General features: G+C 45.0%; 4 protein-coding genes across 10 annotated transcripts in view; 2 read left to right on the top strand and 2 right to left on the bottom strand.

The window, feature by feature from the left end:
* Nucleotides 1–565: 565 nt before the first annotated feature.
* Nucleotides 566–6,609, bottom strand: ccnc (cyclin C). Its single transcript, XM_023826585.2, has 12 exons — nucleotides 6,434–6,609; nucleotides 5,527–5,633; nucleotides 5,341–5,425; nucleotides 5,185–5,254; nucleotides 5,038–5,089; nucleotides 4,055–4,110; nucleotides 3,581–3,616; nucleotides 3,091–3,182; nucleotides 2,949–3,016; nucleotides 2,764–2,843; nucleotides 2,564–2,682; nucleotides 566–2,270 (listed from the first exon to the last, which is right to left on the bottom strand). Exons 1-12 carry the CDS (start codon nucleotides 6,463–6,465, stop codon nucleotides 2,216–2,218), a joined length of 852 nt encoding a protein of 283 aa, XP_023682353.1. The 5' UTR covers nucleotides 6,466–6,609; the 3' UTR covers nucleotides 566–2,215.
* A 2,062-nt stretch (nucleotides 6,610–8,671) lies between these two features.
* On the top strand, nucleotides 8,672–14,029 carry ngs (notochord granular surface). Of its 2 annotated transcripts, none has more exons than XM_023826618.2 (11): nucleotides 8,672–8,930; nucleotides 9,889–10,045; nucleotides 10,430–10,579; nucleotides 10,928–11,047; nucleotides 11,137–11,232; nucleotides 11,331–11,465; nucleotides 11,566–11,676; nucleotides 11,896–12,006; nucleotides 12,435–12,559; nucleotides 12,678–12,848; nucleotides 12,981–14,029. In XM_023826618.2, exons 1-11 carry the CDS (start codon nucleotides 8,740–8,742, stop codon nucleotides 12,982–12,984), a joined length of 1,371 nt encoding a protein of 456 aa, XP_023682386.1. In that variant the 5' UTR covers nucleotides 8,672–8,739; the 3' UTR covers nucleotides 12,985–14,029. The 2 variants fall into 2 exon arrangements, with proteins under 2 accessions (XP_023682386.1, XP_023682385.1); XM_023826617.2 differs by having other exon boundaries at nucleotides 12,976–14,029.
* Nucleotides 14,030–14,461: 432 nt separating this feature from the next.
* On the bottom strand, nucleotides 14,462–19,701 carry pgm3 (phosphoglucomutase 3). 4 transcript variants are annotated; one of them, XM_023826613.2, is made up of 13 exons: nucleotides 19,616–19,701; nucleotides 18,991–19,199; nucleotides 18,581–18,765; nucleotides 18,367–18,434; nucleotides 18,137–18,270; nucleotides 17,476–17,671; nucleotides 17,052–17,209; nucleotides 16,860–16,943; nucleotides 16,219–16,317; nucleotides 15,702–15,821; nucleotides 15,506–15,628; nucleotides 15,254–15,427; nucleotides 14,462–14,832 (listed from the first exon to the last, which is right to left on the bottom strand). In XM_023826613.2, exons 2-13 carry the CDS (start codon nucleotides 19,195–19,197, stop codon nucleotides 14,743–14,745), a joined length of 1,638 nt encoding a protein of 545 aa, XP_023682381.1. In that variant the 5' UTR covers nucleotides 19,198–19,199; nucleotides 19,616–19,701; the 3' UTR covers nucleotides 14,462–14,742. The 4 variants fall into 4 exon arrangements, with proteins under 4 accessions (XP_023682381.1, XP_023682382.1, XP_023682384.1 ...); XM_023826614.2 differs by having other exon boundaries at nucleotides 19,623–19,701; XM_023826616.2 differs by having other exon boundaries at nucleotides 19,663–19,687.
* Nucleotides 19,702–20,231: 530 nt separating this feature from the next.
* The window catches only part of LOC111851565 (clathrin coat assembly protein AP180-like), a 35,688-nt gene continuing 33,201 nt past the window's right edge, over nucleotides 20,232–22,718 (top strand). Inside the window, exon 1 of one of the 3 annotated variants that reach the window (XM_072702547.1) lies at nucleotides 20,232–21,297. In XM_072702547.1, coding sequence (XP_072558648.1) covers nucleotides 21,168–21,297 — 130 coding nt within the window. In that variant the 5' untranslated portion in view covers nucleotides 20,232–21,167. The remainder of the gene's footprint in view (nucleotides 21,298–22,718) is intronic. The other 2 variants (XM_072702548.1, XM_072702549.1) reach the window with 2 other exon arrangements.

Here is a 22,718-nt window from a genome sequence, read left to right as displayed (position 1 = left end):
TTTGGGGGTCCTGGGCTGAAAGGTTTGGGAGCCCATTATATACCTAAATGAACCAGTACTGAACTGAAGTAATCAGCACAGCAATGACATAGAGGGCAGAATCAATCCAAATGCTTTCTCAAGGGCCCTATGGTCAAATCATTACTCTGCTGACCATGGGACTCAAAGCCAAAACATTCTGGCCAGATACCAAACCCACTGAGTTACGCACAACCCCATAGGAATACATGTGGAGTTTTGCTTCACTAGTGTCCCAAAATCACACATTGTATGTGTCATTGTACCTTTACTTAATATCATATACCATAGTACACCCAAGGGTGGGGATTTGTACCCCCAATACTGAATTTGCTTAGACCCGCCCCACACTACCACCAAAAAAATATTAGACCTTTAAATATAAATGGTGTTCCCCCTAATATTAAATATTCTCATATGCCCTAAGCAAACTCACCAGATTGCATGGAACTTAATCTGAAAGTAACTTGAGACTAAGCTATTGCAAGGCAGACATATGGATGTATTAATGAAAAGGACTAATAAACTTTACACTAATACATGAAACTTCTTATAATGACAATATTTATTTTATTACCATAAATGGGAGGGGACTCATAATGGTTAATGTTGTAATTGGCACTTGGTACAAGGGCACAAATTAAATTAAAAGTGCGGGAAAGAGTGGTCAAATATCCAAGCACATTCATCGTTAAAAGCAGGAACTAAAAACTAAAACAAACTTTTAAAAAAGCCTGCAACGGCTGGCATGACAAAGTGATAAGTACAAAATAGTCCCAATACACTGAAGGGATTTTCTATGCCACCATTCTTGTCAAGTTTACTGCCAGCAAGCCAAGCCAGCCACCATCACCACAAACTAACCCGCTACTGGCAGGGTCACAGGTCATCTGTTATCAAGTGTTTTTTTGTTTGTTTTTTTTTTTTTTTGCATTTAAGAGTCAGCATTTTGATATCCTTAAGGCAGTCAAGCACCATTAAACATCACAAAACCTAAAGAAGCTTCAATTGAGTCAATCAACGTTCACATTTATCTCACAAAAATATACAACAAAGAACAGTGACGGTTCAACACAGGCAGGAAGGAGCAGTTCTTGGCTGGACCTTTGGCCTTCAGGTGTGTGTAGAGAAGGACATTATACTTTGGAATCACACCACAACACCCCCCCCCCCCCCCCCCCTTACCAGCGAGAAACTTATCAAACTGGACAATGCTCTGCATTCTCACATTGTTGCAGAGGATCTATCTGGACCCAGAGTTAATACAGATGGACTTCACTTGGGCTTCCCGAATCAGAGCCAGCAGTGAGTACAGGCATCCCCTTTCCAAACAGCAGATCACCCAGCTGATCCGAGGTGTAGGAGGTGGAGCGGGCCAGGGCGTTCCGAGATCACGATCAGACGTCTTGTTCCTCTGAACGTTACCCCTGTTCCCTGACTAGTAAACATGACTATCTACAAGTCTCATTGAGCTTCTATTACAGTATTTTCTTCATCTAAAAATAAATTTCTCGCAAACTACAAGACCGCCGAAAACCGTGACGGTAAACGACGCTTGAATGCAGTAATTATCAGTTTCATGATTCGTGTGGCAAGTCAACACCGCTAGGCACAGGAAGGGCAACACAATAGATTTGAAGATTAATGAAGACATGGACAGACAGAGGAATACACTAGGTATGCTAACAGTAAATAAACCTCTGAAAGAAGTTTGTACCCCAGGAATTCACGAGGGTGGCAATGCCGATCTGCCAAAGGAAGGGGGACTGGTTAGCTGATGTCATCACAGACTGTGGACAAAACTTTTGTCTGTCCCTGAGGTATGACCCTCTGACATGGTCTGTCTAATCACAGAAAACGGCCCATTCATTCACTCTCACACTCTCTCCTCACACACACACGCACACACACACACTGTATAACTGCCCAGAGGGCTATTTCAAGGATGCCAGGATCATCCTAATCTAATATTACCCCCCACTCCCCAACCTGCTAACTGGCTACATCACAACATTTAATTTGGGTCTTCGACACGCCATAACAACTTCTCCTTTACCAGAGAAAGGCCATGAGCAGGTGACACACAACACCTAAGGACCCTAGAGGTGACTGAACATGTACGTGGAATGACAGGGAGCCCCATAGGGCTTCCTCAGGCTCCGTTCCTGGTGTCTCAGCCCATTGACTCGCACGTCACTTATGACTGGCTGTACGAGGAGTTCTGGTTGCCGTTGGATCCCTGGTCGTTCTCACTGGGAGGGGGGAGAAAAACCCATAAGAAGCAGACACATGGAGCAATTTTAAACTGCCTAAAATGGAAACCAAGTTCTCTGCCATGCAGGATCCAAGGGCAAAGAATAACAGAGCAGACATCCTGAAATTTCCTTATGGATGTATGAAGCTTGCTAACAGCTATGATCCTGCCCTTTATTAATAGTGTGCTCATAAATTATGTACTACTTAGAATTGCAGGCACTATCAGGGCACATGAATAATTTAGAAACTTCGGGGAGGAAACACCAGTGGCGGCAGACCCTCGGCCCACCTGTTGGGCGGGGGCTTCGGTTTCGGCATCTTGTTGAGGACGGCGGCCATCTCCTTCCTGTCATCGAAGTTTTTCCACTGGTCGTAGAGCTTCAGGATGACTCTGATAATTTCCAGGATCTGTTCATGGGCGTGAACGTTACTCCTGGCAAACGTGGCAGCAACTTTCGAAGTACGAACGTACAAGATTAACCCCCTGACCTTTTCCATGTCCACAGAGAGCTCGGCGAACCACTGCCGTGCGTCTTTCTGCTGTACCACACAAGCTACGTGGAGGCAAGCTGGGAAGAGAACAAAGCGAGAAGATCCTCCTGGGGCTGACCAGATATGTACAATACAAACGGAAGGACAATTATAGCTAAGTGGCAACCGCCATTTCCAGTTACCTAGTGCGATCATAAAGGGTGGATAAAGCAGGCAGAGATCTGTCCTGTAGGTGTCATTCACGATTCTCCTGGAGAGAAAGAACAGCCACATTAACAAGCAACCAAAGCACCACCCAGGAGGAGACAGGCCAGCAAACCTTACCATGCCAGAGGCAAGAGCATGTCTTCCTGACCCATGTCTTGGACGTACTGCAGCAGCGGTCTGTAGGGGTGGTACACGATCAGACAGCAGTCCTGAAAGGGAGAGAGGAACCTGAAGCCATCGAAGATGTCCCCTCGAGGACCAAGCACCATGTCCCCGACCTGGAACCCCCACATTATTTAGCAGACGCCTTTATCTTTTGAGCAATTAGGGGTGAAAAGCTTTGCTCAAGAGCCTAGCGATGAAATCGCTCTGCCATGCCTGGAATTTGAATCAGCGACCTTTCCGACCAGACACATCGCACCCAAACCAACTGAGCCATACGTCACCCCCGAGTCTAATGGGCAGGTTAACCCCACATTGTCTAAAGCAGAAATCCCTAGGATTCAAGCTCATGCCCCACAATCCCTGTATCCCGTGCCGGACTGAGAGGAAGCTGACATCACAGCTGTACGCAGGTGTTTCCTCAATCCCACAGCTGCCTACTCACCATGAGCTCCAGCAGGTAGAATTCACACTCCAGTATCTACGAAGAAAAAGCAAATGGACAGCTAGGCATAGTGTCCTTAAAAGAAGGAATTTGTAGCTGAATGGCTGGTTTTATCAGAAAATTAGATATCACTAAACATTAACGCATGTAGCGTTAGCCCAGCCCTCCTGGGCATCCTAAGAGCATCGACCAGCATCTCTATTTTAAAAGTGACCTCCGCCTTTATCTGCCAACACTGCCATCAAAAACCTCTTAGCAAATAGCCTCAAATATGAATAGAGCCAGTGTGAGATGCCAAGCTGGCTCAGAAACGATCTCCCATGGCTCTGAGAACTTCCCACAGCAGCGTGAACATCGGCTGAGGAACAGAGCATCTGACTGGATCTCACATGCCATGCCAACAGGCGTACGTCAGCTGATCTCACAGAGGGGAGAAGGCATTCCTCATCCGACGCAGGGCAAAGTGGCACTCACATGGTTCATGCGGTAGGGGAACTCTTTCGGGAAGGCATAGGAAAATCTAGTTTTCACTGGGGAAAAACAAAAATACGAAGAAATTTATTTCCATATCCAAATATTTTTAGCAATAATAACTACGAGGAGATGAACAATATTACATTTTTCTTCATCAACACAGACATTCATAGAGCTAAAAATTCTGATTACATTGGGAATATTTTTTATGGTCAAAAATTACACAACAGCAGGTTTAATGAAATAATGCTTTACTGACTAATTTGACTCAATTTGAGAGAATTGACACATAAAATGCCACTTTATAAGCTTACTCTGTACCTTATAACTAAATAATGATCTCTCAGTATTGAACTGTCAAACAAGAGGACATTTGAAGTACAATGTTCTACTTAAAAAGGCACCTTTCTCACACAAAGATGAGTCCGAGTGCAGACTGTGTGTTTGGCTAGCCGTTCTGGATTTGGGTCGCTTTATTATTGCATATTCGGTTTAATCCCCCTTTTCCGGGTGGTAAAACACGGATACCTTTTGTACTGCCCGTTTTTTGGGTCAGTTAATTGTACTATATCGTGCCCCCTCCCCATTCTGTTGTTCAGTGTAGGAAAGGTCGAGAGTCCATATGTTTGGATAGATTGGTTTCTTGTTGTTTTAGTGACATCCATCCTGCCACAGCTCCAGCCTAGACTGAGTTGTTACATTCACAAATAATCCCAGGCTGGGCGCAGTAAATTCTAATACAGGAAGCATAGTTTCTCAGAATTTCCTCCAATGACAAATTTGTGGAACCTTAATATTGGCGGAAATTTTTTGCAAACTGATATGGTGGTTGAGCCCTACAAACACTGCAAATAAGTGCAAGAGGGCCACTGTAATTACTCTAATGACTATGGTTTGCAGTGTGACATCACACTGGATTTCTCTCTGTGGTCTATTCCAGAACATTCTAGACCAGCTTTAATAATTCACTGGCTGTCACTTACACACGGACGTAGCTGCAGAGATCAGCCGGGTGTTTGAAACAACACCAAATTCCTGGAGGTCAGAGAGAAAATTAGGCAGCAGGTTTCAGTTTTACATCCAGGCCGATGTAACATTGCAGAGGAGAATAAGAGCTGCTATTCACTCACCTCCACTTTAGAGGCCAGGAACACACAGGTGGGTGCCATGAGAACAGGATCGATACTCTTCAGAGAGTACCTTAAGTTACAAGGACAAGGGATTACTTCCATGGAGTGACAAACGGCTGTACTGCCTGCAGTTTGCGGCACGGTGCTGCTGCTCACCTGGCATAGAAGCGCTTGAAGTACACAGTTGCTGTCGCAATGACCTGTTGCCTGAGCTTTAGGTGTTCTCCAAGGGCCTGGATTACTGTTCAGGGATGACAGATCACACAGTGCATCAGATGGGTCAGACTCATACCCAAAGCACTGAGCACAGCCCACACACATAGCCATGGCTCATTCCCCTACCATTAGCGAAGAAAATTTGCAGTTTCCAGTACTCTTCCTCTGTCAGAAACTTCAGGTCCTTCTGTCGTTCCTTCATCAGGTCTTGTTTGTCTAGGACCCACTGGAGACTGGCAGCAGGAGACCATGAGAGTCAAAGCTGTGAAATGTGTCACCTGGCAAGCTAATTGAATCCCAGACCAGCTAAAATCCCATTAATGCTTATTCTGCAGAGGACACCTTAACATAATTTTGGGTGTTCTGAGACTCCTTCATAGGAAGCTGATGTCTGTTTTTCTTCTCCTCAAAGGAGACTTGTGTATTTCGAAATACGCTAGGAAAAATTAAATAAGTATCGACCCATAAGTGCACCAAGCTCAATAATAACTAAATAAATTTCATAACCGGTATATTTCACCGATTCAAGGCTCCACATAAAAACAGACAAAGCGCCTGTCTACTAATATGGAACATCTGTTTTTCTCACGGAGCTGCGACATGATCCCGCAGAAATAAACTGCAAATAATGTCTAAGAAGTACACAGACAATACATGACAATAAACAAAGTGATTACGTTTCGACCTCAGCTCATTAAACGGGTTCTCCTTATTTAGTCAGACGTTTAGTTTCTTAAAACTATCACTGCAAATATAACTTTCGTAAATGTAATAAACAAATACATATAAATATTCGGCTAGAAAACGAGGTCTACTCATATTACTAGACATTTCTTAATGATCAGGTCCCAGGTGCGTCGCTTAAGGACACTTATCGTGTCCGAAATGGTGAAGACACATTTTTATCGTTTATATATTTTTCTTAGTTCTCTAGCCGAGGAGTTTCCTTTATCCACATACAGCCAGGCCCCATAACGAAGAAATTACTCGGCGAAGAAAGCAGCCTTTAAGAGCATTTTGCTTAATTACTTACTAATGCGAGCTTTGCCAGAAGTTCCCCGCCATGACCGCAGGTTTGAGGTAGCAAATGTAGATAAATATGGTTTATTTCGGTAAATATCACAGTAACCGTGGTGACTCTGTAAGCAGCTGACGCGCTGTGCAGCAGTAAACAGTTTCCGACGGAGGTGCGCAACGCGCCCCTATGAAAATAGTTCCACCTTACTGCATTCTCGTAGCTTTAAAGTCAAATATACGTTAAAATATACATGTATTTATTATCGTCCTCTGTATATAAATTAATCTACACAATACTGGACAAACATACAGGGGAAATCCTACTTCTTGTGAATTATCTATGTGGCAAGGAGAAGCTAACCGTGCATACAGGGTAGAATGTTGATTTAATTAATTGAATTAATTGTTGCTCAGTGCAGCTAGTAGAAAGTGCAGAAGAAATTGTTCTGGGATCCCTCCTCAGACTCGCTATTACACAAACCCAAGAGCTCAGCCCAGATAGTATTGGTCACTAAAATAACAATGAGAAAAATAATACTAGTTGTCTCACATCATCACTGCCAGCAAATCTCCATGTGGAGACACTGAAGAGAAAATATACATTGGTGTAGTATCTTTGCTGAAGTTATTAAAGTCAATCGAAGCTACTGTACCACGAAAATGCTCCCATACAGAAGATGTTATTTGAATAAATAAAATCATTGAAGTTCTGTCTTGCCTGAGTCAGAGCCTGGGGGGGGGGGGGAGGGGTTGATGCCTTTTTAACCAGCTCTTTATGTACTTGAAATATGTCTATTATATATGAATATTCAAAGGGCCAGAGTCCTTGTTTTTAAGTTTCACCTCTTTACTGTCTCATTTCCATAACAAATTGTGAACCTATTAGCCTTCCCTCCCAGTATCACTGGTATATCATTACATACATGAAAGATCCATTCACACCAGTGAGACATAAGCTCCACGCAAAACTCTGTGATTATCTGACCCTCAGTCTCTTCAATGCATCAGCTTAAAAGATTTCAATTGTTACATTATCCAGCACCACATAGACTTTTAATGAAAATGTTTTATTCATGATCACTATCCACAGTGACAACTCAAGATAAAGATACAGGAATGCCTGGTTTTGAATTCACTATATACTATGCATGTATGTCCTGAAGTCATACAGTCACTTTAATGTATATTCAGTGTCACCAACTTGTCAGTTGCCTGGTGTCATTTTACATGTATATAACAGTTTATATAAATAGTCTGTAGGTTTTGCAAACTACCACATTGTTTTTGATGCAGATAATTTTAGTTTCATAATGCAATAATATAAATTTGCCATAATATTTCTTGTGTGAGCGTGTAAGCGTGAGTGCCACGCCAAATGTGTGAGAGTTGGCAACCCCGTATATTACATATAAGTGCAGAAGGTGTGGATGTGGTGACAGGTCGGATCATCAGCTAAGACAGTTGTCTCACAACTTTCCAAATTTCCTCCCATAGTGCAAGCATATGCACTTAGGTGAACTGGAATCTCTTAATTGCATATAGTGCATGTGCCCTTCAAAGGACTTGCACCCGATTCTGGGTACACCCCTGCCTTGTGCCCTGTGCTGCTTAGAATAGACTCTGGGCGATCATGACCCTGTAATGGATAAATGGCTAGTTAGGATGTAGGAAAGGGTGGATGATAGGCCTGGCCTGGCCATCTGACATTCTGGGCATTATCCCAGTGGGCTGATGGGTTTGTGAGCCTGCAAATTTTATTGTGGTAGATCCACCCCACCCAGCAAAAAATCATTGAGTGAGACCACAAAGACCCCAGAACCAAATGCTGATTTTTAATCCTAGTGCGGTCCCGGTGGATTGGTGAAAGGTATGCATTTGTCTCTAAACACAGAGCTCAACAATGTCAATTATGCATCTGTCTTTCTGTGGCCAAGAACATCAATCCAAACCTCAGGTCAGCCACAATGCCATCCCCTGATATGTGACGCTTACAGAGCAGGGGACCGTAGCATGAGAGGAGTCTGACAGCCTGAGATCTTTGCAGGAACACCATGCCTGATGGAATCCCAGCACATAAGCACAATCCCTGTTATTTTTACCATGGTAAACGCCTCATAAGACTTTGTCAGATAGCTGAGAGGAAGGTTTGACTGGCTATAGTACGGAGGCTTCACATTCCTGAAGGGTCACTGCATCCTTCGGGCAGGGCTGAGTGGTGCTATAAGAGCAAGCTGAGCATCTCAGTCCGCATTCAGCTCAGAGCAGATCTCCGAGTCTCCATCTCCACAGCCAGCACTGAATATCCGCTGCAGGCCTCCAACCATGAGCCAGAGCCCAGAGAGGATCTCATCCTACCGCCGGCACTTTGAGGACGGCTCGCCCAGCCTCCTGCGTGTCGCGAGTCCGTCTCCGACCCGCCGGCATCGCTCAGCCAGCGCCATGGCGACCAGCATGCGTGTGGAGAGCGTGGGGAAGAGGGCGTTCTCTGGCACACGCTCGCCCCTCAGGGCCAGGTAGGACATGAAGCCCATGAGAAATGAGAATTCTCTCCTCCCGCCAGGCTGAACATGTGCTAAGACTTTAATATATTATATACATCTTTATATTTATATATTTTATATTTATATATCCCATAAGCATAGTTTCTAGCAACGTTAGCAACTTACATAGTTGGAACCATTGAACTGAACGGTTCCAACTATGTACGTTGCTAATGGGAGCGTTTGGGAAACATATCCATGGATAGGACCAGCCTAAGGCGCAAGTGAGCTAAGCAGCTGCTTAGGTCTCAGTGGCCACCAGGGGGCCCCCCATCTTATCAGGCTGACAGGATGGGGAGGAAGATGACAAATGAGTCAATATGACTTAATAATAATAATAATAATAATAATAATAATAATATAGTTTACTAAAATTTTGCTTAGGGCACCAAAAAGGGTTGGACCAGCTCTAGATATGGATCTATATGGTGTCAATATGCAAATCATGCTTTATATTTGTATAAATATCATACCATTTGGGGTGACAAACTATTAGACTGAGAGTGGGGCAATGGTGAAGACAGTCTATACTCTGCATCCAACCAAAATATGGGTTCATTTTGTAAGCACTTCTGGAGGCTGGCTGGGTCCAGCTGACCTGTTCAAGCTCAGGAGACCTTGAATTTACTACATGCGTAGAGTCGTCGGGATAATTTTCAGATTGAATCTGGCGTCTATTTACTCATTAATCCTTATATGTTTGGTATGACATGTTTCACAGTTGTTGCTAAGAGCCGTAAGCTAGCAGAAGTGGATAGATATATAGCTGATGTTAGTTGCTAAAGTATTTTTAAAATCCGTTCAACTACTGACTCTGTTCAACGATTATCCCATGTTATAAAAACAAGCTTTTCTGTCAATAATGCAGTTGCAAGTTGCTCAGTCTGAGTCCATGCTGATGTCATATGCTGAGAGAGATATGTCTCTACAGCATTAGCACGAGCGCGCTCTGTGTCAGCGCCTACATGGCCTCCGGCTTTGACCTGGACGCAGCCACTGCGGAGAACCAGCAGTTCCTCAACACGCGGAGCGGCGAGCGGCAGGAGATGGTGGTGCTGAATGACCGGCTGGCGGCCTACATCGAAAAAGTGCGACTGCCTCTTTAGCATCTATGCTAAATAATTTTCCTGCCACATAGGGCCAATTACCAGGGATTAACAGGAGAGCAGCATGCATGCATTGCTTAGAGAGTAAAGGAAACACATATCACTTCCTACTTTTTACTTGCACATTTTATGCATTTAACAGATGCTTTTATCCAAAGCAATGCACATTCTTGAGAAAGCAGGGTCTCTGGAGAAGCTGGGGGTCTTCTTAAAGGTCCTACTGTACAATCATACCAGCCTTGTGATTTGGACTGGCTGCCTTCCGATCACAGTCATAGCATCCCCCATTTTTCTATATGTGCACACGCCCTGTGATTCCAAAGAGGTAAGGGGTCATTTATGTCCCGTGCTCCTGTCGTATGGAAGGTTCGCACCCTGGAGCAGGACAACAAGCTGTTGGAGACGGAGATCAGTGAGCTGGAGAAGCGGTTCGTCAAGCCATCGGGGCTGCGGGGCCTCTACGAGGAGCAGCTGAGGGAGCTACGGAGGGTCGCTGAGCAGATGAAAGCACAGCGGGTGGGTCTCGTCAAGCCAATGCCATATTCACGTTACAGCTCAATGCTACATTGTAGCTTAAACGCTAGGGGCCATTTTCCGTAATCGAGAGCAGCCCATCGCCAAAAGCCTCTCAGTTAAATGGTTAAATTTTGGTTTGTAATCGAGGCAGTTCTAGGATTCTTTTTATGGTGGGAGGTGCCATAATTCATACAGAGGGGCCAACCATATTATTAGCCAATGATATGTTTTGAATAGGTTAGGGACAGGAGAGTGGGCAAACAGCCTTCATTTGGGGACAAAATCCCCTGTGATCCCCATCCCTGTCTGTAATACATCTTTATTCTTCTACCCTGGCTGGCCCGATAGGACCTCGCTCACACTGCAAAAAGTGCCATGGCGTCTCAGCTTGAGATGCTCAAAGTCAAATACGAGGAAGCAGCAGAAGCTCGGAAGAAGGCGGAGTTGGAGATCGAAGCCTTTCGGCCGGTGAGGGCTCTTACTGACTGCCCTGCAATAAAATAAGGTATGGAGAGTCTCTGACCCATGCGCATGTTTGTGTCCTCTTTGGCACCCAGGATGTGGACACGGCTACCTCTGCTCGTATCAGCCTGGAAAAACAGCTTGAGAACCTGCAGGTGGAAGTTGAATTTCTGAACAGGGTGCATAAAGAGGTATGTTGGGTTTCCTGATGCAGATTGACGTACACCTTTGCTGACTATTTTAGCATCAAACGTAACCCGCTCAATTATTCATGCTTTTTCCCTACCAGGAAATCGAGGAATTAATGCAACAGATTTTCAGCGCAGTTGCCAAAGTCGAGGTGGCCTTCTCTCTGCCCGACTTAGCTTCTGCCCTTAAACAAATCCAGTCTCAGTATGACGACATTTCTGCAAAGAATTTACAGGTAACCCGCAGAAATGAGCAATCGGGATTCTGCGGATGCACACGGGAGGTCTGAAAGGCGACACAATGACTCACCTGATCTAGTTTTTTTGTGTTTCCAGGATATGGATGCTTGGTATAAAGCGAAATTTGAAGACTTAAATAATGCGTCTAGTAAACATGTGGAAAAAGTCCGGAACGTAAGAGGAGAGATTTCAGAAATGAAGAAAGGTGTAAGTACCTCAGCTTTCCAAAGCAATGAGACTATATGGTCTCATCATTTATGGTCGGTAGGTTCATGGTGTTTATGGTGAAATCAAAACATAAACGAAAAAATCATTTTGAACTCATTATATTGCATATGTATATATGTCCAAAATAAGGATAACGCCTATGATGAATTCAGCTATAATTTGGGTGCGGAACTTGGTTTTACATGCTGCTTTGTACAGATTCAGAGTAAAGAGCGCGAATTGGATGCTCTGAAGACCAGGAACGAGGCTCTGAAAGTGAAAATCCGGGAGACTCAGGAGAGGCACAAGAAAGAACTGGAGGAACTACAGGTCATTCTGCAAATGACAACCTACAGTCTGCGTGTTCTTACATATTTAAATATTGATGTGTCAGCAAGGAAGGCAGTATACAGCTGTCAAGGAACCTACTTAGTTACAAGTGCTGCTAGGCTGTGCTTTCCGTGATTGGTCAGTAACAAGTGCAAGATAGTTGTAGGGAAAATACTCTCATCAGAAGTACTATACACACAAAAGCATAGAGTTTCAATAGTGCCAAGCAAACCACTTCCCAATGGGGCGATCCCACTGCAGATTGTGAGCTGTTGAGGCTTGGTGAGAGGTAAATACCATGGCAGTCGGCTTAGGAAATGACTCTCATTGTCTTCTTCTCTGTCCTTTCTGATAGCAATCGCAAGTCATGCCATGTAGCATTTGATTACATCTTGAGGATCATCTCTGCTCTGCCTTTGTTCACACAGGGGAAGATCGACAGCCTTAAACTCGAGCTGAAGTCCATCAAGCAGAAAATTGCTCTTCACATGCGAGAATATCAGGATCTGCTGAATGTAAAGATGGCTCTAGAGATAGAAATAATCACCTACAGGTAAAAATTGGCTGCAAAGTGAAGGAGCCGTAGGTCTCCCTTGGAGAAACATAATCAGAAACAGGCATTTGGTCTTTGACTCGTTAATGAAAGGTGATGGTCTGCATGCTTTCCACAGGAAGCTCATAGAAGGTGAGGACACACGCCTGACAGGCATGGTAAGAGGGACGTCTCTGATAAGAGGCAGCTCCGATGCCAGCTGGGGAATGACAGGTCACACCAGCGCCATCGAGAGCTATTCCAAGGAACAGGCAGTGGAGGTGACAGAGAGGAAGACATTGCTGATCAGGTAAAAGTATCGCAATCTTTTTGTTATTTAAACCCCGAACCTCATGAGAACTATACAAATTTTCTTACATAATTCCTAACAATGAATGAGTAAATAAGTTTTAATTGGTATCTTTGCTTCATCTCAGAACAGTTAAGGCAGAAGATGATGTCATACAGAGCGACATCCAAGAGCGAACCTTTAGCATTTCAGGTGCGGCTGATGACTCTGATGAAGAATAGAGAGCAAAGCTACTTTCTAACCCCCTTTGAAGTGTCCCAGAGTCCACATCCACGGGCAAGGTTTCTTTTAACCCTCTTTTAATAACACCAGAGTCCACAATCACGGACAATCATTCCTGTAACCTTCTTTTTGAAGGACCCCAGAGTCAACGTCCATGGCAATCTTTCTATTCCCCTCCGAAGGACCTAAGGGCTCATGCCCGTGTCCAATCTTTCTTCTAAGGCCCCAGAATCGATATCCATGGAATTTTACCCCCTTTGAAGGACCCCTGTGTTGACAGCCATGGACAATCTTGCTTGTAACCCCCCTTGAAGGACCCATGTGTCGACAGCCATGGACAATCTTGCTTGTAACCCCCCTTGAAGGACCCATGTGTCGACAGCCATGGACAATCTTGCTTGTAACCCCCCTTGAAGGACCCATGTGTCGACAGTCATGGACAATCTTGCTTGTAACCCCCCTTGAAGGACCCCTGTGTCGACAGTCATGGACAATCTTGCTTGTAACCCCCCTTGAAGGACCCATGTGTCGACAGTCATGGACAATCTTGCTTGTAACCCCCCTTGAAGGACCCATGTGTCGACAGTCATGGACAATCTTGCTTGTAACCCCCCTTGAAGGACCCCTGTGTCGAGAGTCATGGACAATCTTGCTTGTAACCCCCCTTGAAGGACCCCTGTGTCGACAGTCATGGACAATCTTGCTTGTAACCCCCCTTGAAGGACCCCTGTGTCGACAGTCATGGACAATCTTGCTTGTAACCCCCCTTTGAAGGACCCCAGAGTCCAGACTGATATCCAGCACCTTCGCCACATTATAACATTACAAACAGTCACAGAGGGATTATACTGGTATTCTGTACAAGTCAATGGGGCATAATAAGGAATTTTTAAAAATCTTTTTTGCTTAATCCAGCTTTTGCTTAAGAAACTGTCAGAAATAAAATTCTCAGCAAAATATTGTCTTTTCTTGCCACATCTCTTTGTAAAACATAGTACCGGAATATTCTGGCATCATTAACTGCAAATCAGTTAACACAGCGTGACTGTCTTCATGCAGTCTATGACACGACGATACAATAATTCATTTTCACCTTTCACAACTAATGATCATGTGCAAAAAACATCTGGTAGCAAAATATAGCGAGACAATGGAAAAACATGCAGATCTATACATATACATACACACACACATCATTCAAAATAAGGACAAAAAATGGCAATGCTACTAACTTGGCTACCTACCTATTTTTGGTACAGTAAATGCAAGTCTTTCAGACAATAATTCAAAAGGCCAGTGGTGTCTGTTTGATACACACATACAAACACACAAACACACACACACACACACACACACACACACACACAATCACACTCACATTTAGGCATTAATGTTTTCTGAGCGGTAAATTTTATTTTCTATTGAAATACAAAATTTGCAGCATTCTCCATAAATGATTGTAGTGATTATCTTTTTCCTTATATAAAAATTTCCATAGAAAAAGATTTGTTAGGCATGTGACATCAGGTAGTTTGTAGAGATGGCCACCTTAAGTTAATTCCACAGTACAGGATGAAAGTACTGCTAGATTACAGTATGAAGATGGCTGGCTCAGAGCTAAGCCTGCCTGCATGTGCACGACTGTCCGTGTGTTAGCGTGTGACAGACAGCACTAACACAGAGGCTGCGGCTCCTCTCCGACCCCCCCAGCCAGACGGTAAACAGCCATGCAAACTTCATGAGCAAGTGAATCTGTGTTTTCCTAAAACAGAAACAGAGCATACATGTCACTAAACACAATGTAATTATCACACACACACACACATACACACCAGTAATCATGGTGCACACACACATCCACACACACGTACATACACAACACTAATCAATCTGCACAGACACTGCTGCTGCCTTTCCCTGTGTGTTTGCATGCTCACATGTCCATTTTTAGCTGTGTCTTTGCCTGCACATCCGTAGTACTGTTTTTTCCTGTATGTGTCTAGCTGTGTCTTTGCTTGTGCATTTGTAGCTGTCTTTACCTGTTTATCTGCAGCAGTATCTTTGCCTGTGTGTTCTTACCCATGCGTCTGTAGCTGTGTCCTTACCTGTGCGTCTGTAGCTGTGTTTTTACCTGTGCGTCTGTAGCTGTATTATGGCCTGTGCATCTCCAGCTGTGTCCTTACCTGCGTGTCTGCTTCAGCATACACTCGAATCGTATCCTCGGTGCCAGAGGGACGGACGAACGCTCGAGACAGGCGGTACTGCTTCACCAGTGCGTCCACAGCGTCCTGCAAGCCGGCCGGACTGAGCGCCCGCCTCTCGGCGTCTGTCGTGGTGATCACGCTCTTGTCTGCCACCTGATGGACACAGCGTCATGCTGCAGCAGCTCACGGCCCCACGCGGCGTCTCACACAGGGAAAGAGCGTGCAGCGCACCTTCACTTTACGCTGCCTGTTGGGCAGGTCCGTGTACATGGCGTCCCACTGCTGCAGGGACAGGCCCTGCACCGCTAGCACAGCCTCCACAAGCAGCATGTCGGAGATGGCGTCGCCCACCGCCTGTGGAGAACCATGAGTGGACGGTGATGCATTGACTATTTCTGCCCCGACGACGCCCTGCAGACCACATCACCTGGTTGGTGACGTTGACTGTGTTCTCCAGTATTTGAGCGGCACTCTTCTTCTCATCGCTGGTGCTGGAGTCCATGGCTAGTTGCTGGATCTTCTCTACTGCAGACTCACTGAAAAGAACCTGGGAAAGAATCGTCAAACAAGTCCCAGTGGAGAACATTACGTTACATTTTTACATTGCATTTGATTTCTTTAGAAGAATATTTTATTGAGAAAGCATGGTCAGGGTCAGACAGTCCTTGGAGTAACTGGGGGTTAAGGGTCTTGCTCAAGGGGCTAATGGTGAAAACACTCTGCCGATCCTGGGATTTGAACTAGCAACCTTTTGATCACAGGTACAAAATCCCAAACTCCTGGGCCACACACAGGGAACAGGGTGTAGACCCAGCAGGAACAGATTAAACCCCTAAACAATGGGTTATTATCATTAGAAAACTTTTATTGAGCATCCTGTTGTAGGATTTAGATGTACTAGGAACTGGTATCAATTTGCCAAAGGCATTTCTGCTGCTACTTACCGTACCATGACCGTTGGCCTCAAAGTACACACCAATGTCAAATTCCTGGGCAGCATGATGCAGGTGCTTTACACCAGTCTCTACGCAGCGTACTGTCACCTGAGATGAGAAGCCAGAGGTCAGAATCCAAAAATCCAAATAGCAGCAAGTCTAAACACTACACATGGTTAGCAACCAGCAGATTAAAATAACAGAATTAGTATTTCATAACGTGATGCAGGTGCTATGGTAGAAAAACTGAAAACCAACTGATTGAAATCAATGGATGAACAGGTATTACATGCAGTGACACTGACAGGTATTACCAACAGTGCCACCTACAGGTACCTGACAGGAGGAACCTACAGTGACACCGACAGGTAGAACCTACAGTAACACCGAAAGATAGACCCTACAGTGACACCGACAGGTAGAACCGACAGTGCCACCTACAGGTACCTGACAGGAGGAACCTACAGTGACACCGAAAGATAGACCCTACAGTGACACCGACAGGTAGAACCGACAGTGACGCTGACTGGTATCTGACAGGTAGAACTTTCAATAACACTGACATGTATCTGGCAAGTATAACCTACAGCGACACTGACAGGTATAATTCACACTGATAGGTAGAACCTAGTGACATTGACAGGTAGTACCTTCATGTTGTTCTCCAAGTAGCGCGTGGAGCTCCCATTAGCATATGCTGTCTGCACTACACCAATCTGCAAGTCCAGACCAGCCTGGAACAAAAACACACAGTTAAAAAAAATGACCGGTTAACCAACCCAAGCCCTTAACCTCCAAGCAATGTGCTGCTGCAATTATGGCTGAGCTTGGTTCAGGTTCACCTGTGTGACCAGCTTTTTCAGAAAGGTGCTGATAAGTGTAGCAATCTTGTCACCATCCAGCAAGTGAAAACGGCCCTCGGAGTCACTGTAGTAGTAAACAATCCGATCTGCATCACCATCAAAGGAACAGCAGCGCTGACCCACAAGCATCTCAACTCCTGAGAGTGAGAGAGAGTGAGAGAGAGAGAGAGAGAGAGAGAGAGAGAGAGATGTGGCTGGCCTCACGTCTTATTCTTCTCTTTGTGGGAGATGGGAGAGATTTCCCTTAAGGAATGGGATGCCCTCAATGCTTTCATTCATTAAAACTGAGCCTTGGATTAAAATGACACATAGCATGTGTGTGTGCGCTATTATTTAATCATAAACTCAATCAGCAACTGTCAAAGTTCGTTCCAAGGAAGCCATCCGCTGAAGCTAGCCTCACCCAGAGGAGGTCCCTGCTGGACTTTGACATAGTCAGCACCACACTGGAAGTTAAGTTTGCCCCCAGTGCCCTTGTTGAACAGCGAGATCTGCAGCTCCTTCTGCAGAAAGGGCTCCATCTCCCTCAGCTTCAGGGCCCCAACACCATTGGCTCCATCCACAAGAAGATGCTTCTGGTCGTCAGTGCGGTTTGGGGCCTGAAAGAAGGCAAAGTCCAGTCAAACCTAGTCCAGATATACTTAGTCTACTTATACCTAGTGCATTTATACCTAGTGCATTTATACCTAGTGCATTTATACCTAGCCACATAATTACAGATAAAATCCTGCAGACTGGACAAACTTCAAGTGCAGAGCGTATTATATTCTGATGTAACAAATAAAATTTGCAGTTCCCCAGGGGGAAATGAATAAAAATGCTATCCTAGGCTGCAGCATAGGGCTCCAGCACCCCCCACCCCCCAAAGTGACATCACACGTAATCAATAATCAGCTAATTCTTTATAATTTCTATTTCGGATCGCTGCTTCGGCACCCCCATAGCCTCGCCCCCCCCCCCAGACAAATCCACCCCTTCAGATCCTGTAAGTTCTCATGTGAAAGAAGCCGTCATATGTGTGAGGTGGGTGTAGTGCAAACTTGGGCCAAGCTGGTTGCTCTCACATGCTTGACGAGCTGGACGAAAGCCTGCGACAGTTTCTGGTAGTAGCCCTCAGTGGTGGGGTTGCCATAGCGACTCTGCGTATTCTCACAGCGAACCATGAAGTGCAGCTGAGGGGTAGTCAGCACACCATAGTCTTAAGAGAGGAGAGAGTGTGAAGGAGTGGAAAGTTCTGGGAAAAAAAAAAGCTGGCTGTGAGCAGCATGCAGAGGCGTGCGGTATCTGAACATACCATGTGCGTGACCGGCCAAGGAGAGGATGCCATCCAGCACTGCCTGGCTCAAACTCTCACTGCTGGGCCTGAGAGGGAAGACAAACAGGCACGATCTGCGACTGAACCATCCTGAAAGCAACAGGGTTGAAGACTGGGAACATACCAAGAGCCCATCACACTGCAATCCCAACAACATGGTAAAGCAGTGAACCGAGCCCTCCACACACAGTACCTGGTGTCTCTGCCTATAAAGACAGCAGCCCCCTGATTGATGTCGATGGCCTCCCTCTTCATGATGTCTCCAAGCACTGTGAGGAGGGCCTCCTGTTCAGCATTAGCTACCTGCATGGCGTACTCCTCCCAGGTCGGGGTCACCATCTCACCCATGGGATCCACAAGCTTGATGCCATTGTCTTCCTGCAGGAGGATAGAGCTGAAGTTAACACCCAGAGGAGGCTGTGTTAATCTAGCCCAGCACATAGGACTGTGTTACTGGAGACTGTCACCACTGAGACAGCAATGGGAACATGTTCTGGGAAAAAAAACATAGGAAGCTCAAGGCTTATAAAGTGGCCCTATACAATTACTTTTTAAATTAAAGAGCATCCAGTAGACGTCTTGAAGGCAGAAAAAAGTAGATACCTCAGGGTTGTGAGACGCCGTAACCATCACACCAATGGTGGCTTTAGTCTTCTTGGACCTCAAAACTGCTAGTAAGCCCATCCGAAACATGACGTGATCCAGCTGCTCGGCGACAGTCCGAAACCCGGAAGTGCCATAGTTCAGCAGCAGCCCGGCAGGCTTTGGGTGAAGCGCGGATTTTTTGGAGACCTCCTCAAACAGAGCCATTCCTGAGGAAAAACGGAAAACGTGTGTGGACTTAAACAAGAAATAAGGCATGGCTGCAAGCCTGTCCTAAAGGCAGCGGTGTTTGTAGAATGTATTGTATAAACTTTGCTAACTTTCGACGGATCAGTTCATATCGTAGACATGGCCAGGCTGTCTGTAGGACACGCAGCACGATCGGTCAATGAAAACAGACACATGGATCCTTAAAACCTTCAAAATTGGCATTCACTAAAAATCGCTGCCATGCTTAAATCGGACAGTGTTTCATTCATTCCAAACCCATTTCAACAGACGGATGATTTAAACAATCACAGTAACGCGGTCCTAAGCTGGTTTAACTACCTAAAAGAGGACATATTATGTTGGTTTTGACGCACGCATATAACCGAATAAAATTTGAAGAGTGCGTGTTACATACCACAGACCTCTTTATAAAGTGATCAAAAAGTCAGAAACAGACTGCACCTCGACGTGGCAGCAGTTCCGGGTTTGCTTCCATCACCGTAATTTTTATAAAATGAGCGCACTCGAATGAGCCTGAGGAGACGCTAGACAGCATCACGACGCAGGGAACCGTAATACCGCATCCCATCCGTCCAAAAAAAAAAAAAGTTTAATCTCTTTCAATATGATAATAAATACACGAGTGCTTAATCCCTTCTATTGTGTCCTGCTTGTAAAATTTCAGAAGTATGACATACATCTGTGTGATTTAAACATTATTGTCTATGGATTTGTAGATCAGACTAAAATACTCATCCACAAAGGATAAAATTGGACGTAGAGACACATTCAGTCATGGAGATTAATTTAATTAATTACATTTGAATTCTCAGATGTTGCTATCGTTATTAAAACACTGTCTGTAAAATTATTTTTTTTCTGTCCGGGTATTTGACTCAGTTTATATATATACTGTATATATATAGTATTTATTTATTTGTTTGTATGTTTGTTTATTACATTAGCAGCATGTCACTGTAATATAGTCTCAGTGCTTAGCATTCAGCGACAACAGACGTCACTAGTGACCAACACTGTCACCTAATTTAAAGGGATATAAATCCACACGACGGCAAGACAATTAAAGGTCCAGTGACCTCCAAGTGTCCTGTGTGCATTTCTTTATGGAGATGTGCCCATGTTACTACCTATTGCCACATTAAACAAGGTCATTGAAGTGTCCGTGTGACAGAAGCGTGACGGTCGCCGCGGCAGTGTCCTTTGAGCAGCCGCCGATGGGGATGGGGGATGTGACCGACCTGTCACCTGACCGCCCTAAAGGTGACGAGAGAGGGGGAGAAACGCCGGAGTGAATAAGGGAATACGCATGCAGAGAAAGGCAGCCGCCTTCCGTCTATTCAGCAATACCGGCCTCTCCGTATAGGAGGGGAAAAGCGCCTGTCATCACCAGTGAAGATATTCAGCCTTTGAAATAAGACTCATCTCACGCTGCCTTTTTGGACCGCAGTCATAAACAAACGCTCTTAACATCCTGGGCTGCATACATCGGATAAATATCTTGTTTTTTTCCAGATATAACAATACAGATGGGAGATGAATGAATATGGTTTTTTTTTAAATGACAGACTTTGCTGCAGCAAAACGTCTGACATCAGAAGGCGCGTCAATTTACATCTTCCGTTTATTTGTTAAAAGAGAATTATTATTTTAATAATTTATTATTTTTTTACCAAGCCTGAGCGGTTACATAAGAGGGCACACGCTGAGCCAGGCGCCCGGGTAATCGACACAAGAAGAGCGCAGCCTCCCTGATCCCAGCCCATGCAGAGGCTCTGCGCAACCGGCCACAAGCGAACCTAGCGGCTCCAGCGCAGACCGTCGCCGCTTCTAAGGTCGTACCCTTGGATTATTTTGGGAGGACAGTTTGGATATAACCCTTTGCGCGGCTTCACATAAAAAAAAATTCGGTGAGATTTATTTCTTGAGGTTGGCTTTACCGAAGAAAGATGTCGGGGCAGACGCTGACCGACCGCATCGCCGCAGCGCAGTACAGCCTGACCGGATCGGAGGTGGCCCGGGCTGTCTGCAAGGCCACCACGCATGAAGTGATGGGACCCAAGAAGAAGCACCTGGAATGTAAGTGATGCCCATTTAGAGAGGAAATACGGCTAGGCGCCTTGGTATCGAAAAAGCAGCAAGCGAGAGAGCTCAGGTGACAGGTCACATTTGGACACGGACATTTCCTTTTCCTGCTTATACTGTGAAAGTTTAGGAAAAGCATTCAGAGCAATATGAAGATGGGAAGAAGGCAAGACTCTGCTCACGTGTCAAATCTCATAACAGTAATAACCCGAATCGCAAAATAAATGACTGAAAATCGGTGGAGAGTCCGCAGTAAGATGCTGTAATGTGGGTCAGCATTGAGCTGTTGTATGGTGGGACAGCGGTTAACTGGACTGTAAGATGAGTCAGTTCTAGGCTGTTAGGTATGGTTTGTCAGTGGTGAGCTGCACTGTAATATGGGTCAGTACTGAGCTGTGCTGTATGGTGGGTCAGTAGTGAGCTTTGGTATAAGGTGAGTCAGTATTGAGCTGTATTGTAAGGTTGGTAAGTGGTGAACTGTGCTGTTACAATGAATCAGAATTAATTGCATTGTATGTTTGGTCTGTAGTGATCTGTACTTTTAGGTGAACCAGTGGTGAACTCTGTGGCAGTGGTTCTCAACCTTTTTCCACCGCAACCCAATCTTTACCATGCCAGCTGAGTTGCGACCCTGTGTCAAGTATAGGTTTAAATTAACACTATGATCAAGCACACAGAGCACTTTGCAGTTTACGCCAATCAATGTCTCTCCCACAAATCTCATTGGTTGTGCCAGTGAATTTTAAATTAAGCATCTGTGGTGTGGCTCTGTGGATTGGTTGAGTTTTCACTAGTTTTGCGCTAAACATGTGCAGACCCAAGACCCGTTTATATAGGTTAATTCCAGGACTGGGGCTGGGGAATCTGATCGGGTCGTGACCCATGGGTTGTAAATCGCTGCTCTATGGTATGTTTAGTCAGTAGTGAGTTGAACTTTAAGATGGGTTAGTGATGAGTGGTTCTGTAAGGTTGGCCAGTGTGAACTGTACAGCCTGGATGGTCAGTGGTGAGCTATACAGTGATCTGGGTCAGTGGTGAACTGTATTGCATGATTGGTCAGTAGTGATCTGTGCTTTTAGATAGGTCAGTGGTGAACTGTATGGTATGAATGGTCAGTGGTGAGCTATACTGTAAGATGGGTTAATGATGAGTGGTTCTGTAAGGTTTGCCAGCCATTTACGGTCTGGTTGGTCAGTGGTGAACTATGCTGTGATCTGATTAATGGGGAACTGTATGACATAGTTAGTCGGTGGTGAACTGTACTGCGTAGATGGTCAGTGGTGAGCTGTACTGTAAGGTTGGTCAGTGGTAAACTATGATATAATTGGTCAATGGTGAACAGTATTGTCTGGTTGGTCAGTGGGGAGCTGTACTGACAGCTGGGTCAGTGGTGAATAGTATGATATGATTGGCCA

The sequence above is a fragment of the Paramormyrops kingsleyae genome, chromosome 19, assembly GCF_048594095.1.
Source record: "Paramormyrops kingsleyae isolate MSU_618 chromosome 19, PKINGS_0.4, whole genome shotgun sequence".
Taxonomy (NCBI): Eukaryota; Metazoa; Chordata; class Actinopteri; order Osteoglossiformes; family Mormyridae; genus Paramormyrops; species Paramormyrops kingsleyae.
This window is presented reverse-complemented; position numbering and strand designations above follow the sequence as displayed.

Excerpts from the sequence above, each read along its gene's own strand:
- pgm3 (XM_023826613.2), bottom strand. The coding sequence starts at position 19,197 with ATGGCTCTGTTTGAGGAGGTCTCCAAAAAATCCGCGCTTCACCCAAAG. Across the intron at positions 18,435-18,580 it reads TTTATAGGCAGAGACACCAG|GCCCAGCAGTGAGAGTTTGA; the intron begins GTACTGTGTGTG and ends CTTCCCTCTCAG. Across the intron at positions 16,944-17,051 it reads TGAAAAAGCTGGTCACACAG|GCTGGTCTGGACTTGCAGAT; the intron begins GTGAACCTGAAC and ends TTTTTGTTCCAG.
- ccnc (XM_023826585.2), bottom strand. The coding sequence starts at position 6,465 with ATGGCGGGGAACTTCTGGCAAAGCTCGCATTA. Across the intron at positions 2,683-2,763 it reads TCTCTGTGGACATGGAAAAG|ATCCTGGAAATTATCAGAGT; the intron begins GTCAGGGGGTTA and ends GCCCATGAACAG. Across the intron at positions 2,271-2,563 it reads CCGAAGCCCCCGCCCAACAG|TGAGAACGACCAGGGATCCA; the intron begins GTGGGCCGAGGG and ends CCCCCCTCCCAG.
- ngs (XM_023826617.2), top strand. The coding sequence starts at position 8,740 with ATGAGCCAGAGCCCAGAGAGGATCTCATCCTACCGCCGGCACTTTGAG. Across the intron at positions 10,580-10,927 it reads AGCAGATGAAAGCACAGCGG|GACCTCGCTCACACTGCAAA; the intron begins GTGGGTCTCGTC and ends CTGGCCCGATAG. Across the intron at positions 11,466-11,565 it reads TTTCTGCAAAGAATTTACAG|GATATGGATGCTTGGTATAA; the intron begins GTAACCCGCAGA and ends TTGTGTTTCCAG.